At 39.5% G+C, this 4081-nt stretch overlaps 1 protein-coding gene across 1 annotated transcript; it reads left to right on the top strand.

Annotated features, from left to right (window-relative positions):
* Positions 1–1753: 1753 nt before the first annotated feature.
* LOC131039775 (scopoletin glucosyltransferase) lies at positions 1754–3668 on the top strand. Its single transcript, XM_057972609.1, has one exon. The coding sequence runs from the start codon at positions 1825–1827 to the stop codon at positions 3430–3432; it is 1608 nt and encodes a 535-aa protein (XP_057828592.1). The 5' UTR covers positions 1754–1824; the 3' UTR covers positions 3433–3668.
* Positions 3669–4081: the final 413 nt, after the last annotated feature.

The raw sequence follows: 4081 nt of genomic DNA, 5'->3' as shown, positions 1-4081 counted from the left end.
TTTAAATAATTTTCAAGCGGTGGATAAAAATCGCCAATACATTTAAATAATTTTTCCTTCAGAGTAAAAATTTTTGCTCATACAATTATATATTTGTTCCTTTTAACAATAATTTTTCACCTCCCACAATAAATATTTTCCCCATAGAACAAGGTATTATTCGCTAGAAATTTATGGCATTTTCGCACACTAGAAAAAAATTTGCCAATACAAAATAATTTTTTCGTCATTTAAAAAAAAAGTTTCGCCATCGATATGAAAATTTCCCCCCGAAAATAATCTCTGATTCACCAGGATTTTACACAGTTGCCCAAGGGGGGGTTTCTTAAAGTTATCCCTGTTGTGCATGTCCCTATCAAATAAAAAGTATTATTAAAAATTGTTTTCCACTACATCATGGACCTTATCAATAATAGTGCAATCATTTGGAAATCTTGCTATTTGGTTTGTTTATTATTATAACAAGATAGTAATATTGCTATTGATTGTTATTTTTTAACAATTAAAATATAGGATTTGTGGCTATACAATTAATTGAAATAAGTGTTCATGATTAATATTTAACAAACTATCATCTTGGGATCTAGTCGAAAAAAATGTATCAAGAAGCCTAAACTCAAGTCTACTCAAAACTTTCTAGAAACCTCTACACATAAAGCCACGGAGTCTGATATGGTGGAAAGAAAGCGGAAGAATCTCTCACCCAACAAGAAAGTGAAACTCATGGCCAAGAGGGCTAAACTCACTATCGATATGTGTTGTTAATGTGTTGCTACTAGTCTTTTGGTTTTTTGTACGCCCCCTAGGCTATTGTATTTTGGGATAGCACTCATGTTTTGCTTCTTTTAATATAAAAAACAAATTGTCATTATTGCTTGTTAAAAGATTTGACATATCAATTTTTTACAACTAATCATAACCAACCAAGACAACCATTAGCTACTAATGTGTTTGTGATTAGTTCTCAACAAACTGCACTTATTGCTAGTCATACAGATACAACCGATAGTAAATCAAACCACAACTACTACAAATCAAATAGATACAACTAATCTTTTTACTATCTTCATTTGATGCGGTCTATTTTAGCAATCAGATATTACATAATAGGAATCATAGCCCATTTTTAATGGTTTCATGGAGCAGTATCATTTACCTTAGTATACTAATTTTGTAGCTAGGAAACTGGAGGTCTAGGGTATTGAGTTGGATAAATACCCAAAGCTTTGTATTTTGTAATATCATGTACAAAAACATCATTGTGGGAAACCTTAGGAAGTTATGAGCTTCATGATGATTCCACTTTTCATCATATGAGAAAAAAAAAAAAAAAAAGCAAATATGTCCAAAAACAACGTTTCAGTCGTGGCACGATTTTAGGCAAATGCACTCTAGAATAGCTGCAATATGAATTTATGCAAAATGTTCTATCATATTTCTTCACTGTAATGCACATTGGCCTGTTGTAATTGTTCTTAATTTACAAGTGTTTTGTAGTGTTTCTTCAACCAGAATCACTTACTGACCCATTATATTTGTTTATTGATTTGTTGGATCTTTCTGCTACTAATGTGTTGTAATATGTTCTAGTTTATTGTATTTTTTATTTAACTACAACTGAGATAGTTGTCGTGCTTTGTAATTCTACTTTAATTCAATATTAAAAAAAAACAAATGTGCACAATCCTGCACAATCATTATATTGCACAGAAACAAGGCTGTAGCTATTCTGGTTACTTTCATGTTTCGGAACCAGATTAGATGCTTCCATTAAAATATGCAAAAACAGTCTTGTCAGGAAGCATTTTGCTCCCTGCATAGACAATGCCCTTCATGATTGGTTCCGCTTCTCCTCGCGAGAAAAAAAACAACAAACAAAAACCCATCGAGATCTCCATATTATTTACAGAATTCTATTCATCCTGTCTTCGATATCTTCATTCTATTTTGCGAATGTCGATGGACGGATTCCAGAAGCCACACGCGGTGGTCTTGCCGTTTCCTGCGCTGGGTCACTACATTCCTCTGTTGGAACTCTCAAGGCTTGTTGCCTCCCAAGGTCTAATAATCAGCTATGTCACCACGCCTGCCAACGTACCCCGCTTTCAGGAATTCATTGATGAAGCTGTAAACAGCGGTATCGATCTTCGCCTGATAGTCATTCCTACGCCACCCGTGGAAGGCTTACCAGAGGGGCGAGAGAGCGCCGACGTTTGTCCCCCGGAGCCCCCCGGCCTTATATTCACGCTGGCCAACAAGCTTCAACAACCCTTCGATGCTTGGATGGAATCACAGTTTCAACAACAGGAACTGGCAGCGCCGCCAGTCTGTGTTGTGTTCGATTCGTTCATGGGATGGGCGCAAAAGAGCGCCGAAAAGTTTTCGATTTCTTGCGTGGAGTTTAATCCGTGTGGAGCGTTTGGAGTGAGTGGGTTGATCTCAGTCTCGCGTTCGATCATGCAGCGGGCGCTGCAGAAAGAAGGGGAGGACTGTGTTGTGTTGAGCCTGGATCTGCCGAAGCCCCTCAGATTTCAAAGCCACGAGATAAACCGACCATTCTGGAGTGTAGATGAGATGAATCGGGCCACGAAGATTTTCGCACAGATGTCTGAGAGCGTCGGGAAAAGCGGGTCGGGATTGATACTTAATACTTTTGAGGAGTTGGAGTCCGAGTATCTCCGGCACCTGAGAAACCAGACGGGAAAACCAGTGTGGGCCTTAGGTCCCCTGCTTCCGGTGAGTAATAAGGTTAGCACGCGTGGGAAAATGGCGGACATCGCGGCAGATGAGCTCGTCCGGTGGCTGGACTCTCAGAGCGCCGGATCCGTTTTGTACGTTTCATTTGGGAGCGTGATCAACCTTTCAAAAGAACAAATAAAGGCCTTGGCCACAGCGCTGGAAGGCAGCCAACAGCCCTTTGTTTGGGCTATCAGAGTTACGGAATCCGGGAGCTCAGGAAACGTAGAGTATCTTCCGGAGGGCTTTCTGGAGCGAACAAAGTACAGAGGGGTGGTCATATGGGGCTGGGCCCCGCAGCTCCTGATTCTTTCCCATGCGTCCGTGGGCGCCTTCATGAACCACTGCGGGTGGAACTCTACTCTTGAGAGCTTAAGCCTCGGAGTCCCCATAACCGGATGGCCTATGTTTGCGGACCACTTTTTTAACATGAGAATTTTGGCAGAAATGGGTGTGGGGATTCAGTTGTGTGAACATCTCGATGGGATTCCAGACGAAGAAAAGGTGAAGGAGGTTTTGAGACAGGTGCTTAGTGATGACAAAGGTAAACAGATGCGAATGACTGCACAGAAGCTGAGGGACATGGCCAGAAATGCTGTTGAAGATGGAGGATCTTCGAAAGTAAATGTCCAGACGTTTGCAAGTGAAATGCACAAGCTGCTGAAGATAAGAAGAGAACAATCAAGTTTGCTCTAAATTGTCTACACAGACTGGTTCTGTGAGTTCAGTTTAATATTACGGTTTCTGCTTTAGTAGTAGGAGTGAGGTAGTATAATAAGGTGTTATCTATCGTGGTTCTATGTTTTGTATTTGTTTTAGGGCTTAGATTGAGTTGCTAAGTTTATGAGATAAGGATGGGTTGGGTTGGTTTGTGTCGGTTTCTTCTGAATGTCATATTGAAGGTAAGCTGAAATAAAAATTTATTTTGAAAATGTTATTTGTCTTAAAAATACATTTGCATATATATATATAGTTAGTGCATGGGACACCTAGTTTAATCATGGTATCAAATAAAATAAAGCGTTTGTTAAGAAATTTTTAATACATGTTGAACATCTTGAACTTGTTGATCCCACTATAGTCCTGCAGGTTGGACATGTTTCGTTATTTTCCAGCCATTATTGAATGCAAATGGAGTGGAATAAGTGGTGTTGGTGACATGGCAAACTGCAAACCTCATTTCCCACTCGGAAATTCTTCATGCAAATCGGACATGAAAGGCCTACGTCAACATCAGCATGTGAAATGAGTGGTTCCTTAACCAGGGTACAATTCACACTATATTTTCTTGCTAGAGAGATCATCTTCACACGATAGTGTAATTCACACTCAATATGGTGTTCAA

This window comes from Cryptomeria japonica, chromosome 1 (genome assembly GCF_030272615.1).
Source record: "Cryptomeria japonica chromosome 1, Sugi_1.0, whole genome shotgun sequence".
NCBI classification, from domain to species: domain Eukaryota; kingdom Viridiplantae; phylum Streptophyta; class Pinopsida; order Cupressales; family Cupressaceae; genus Cryptomeria; species Cryptomeria japonica.
This window is presented reverse-complemented; position numbering and strand designations above follow the sequence as displayed.

Bases quoted from the DNA above. Each gene is read 5' to 3' on its own strand.
- LOC131039775 (XM_057972609.1), top strand. From the start codon at position 1,825: ATGCCCTTCATGATTGGTTCCGCTTCTCCTCGCGAGAAAAAAAACAAC.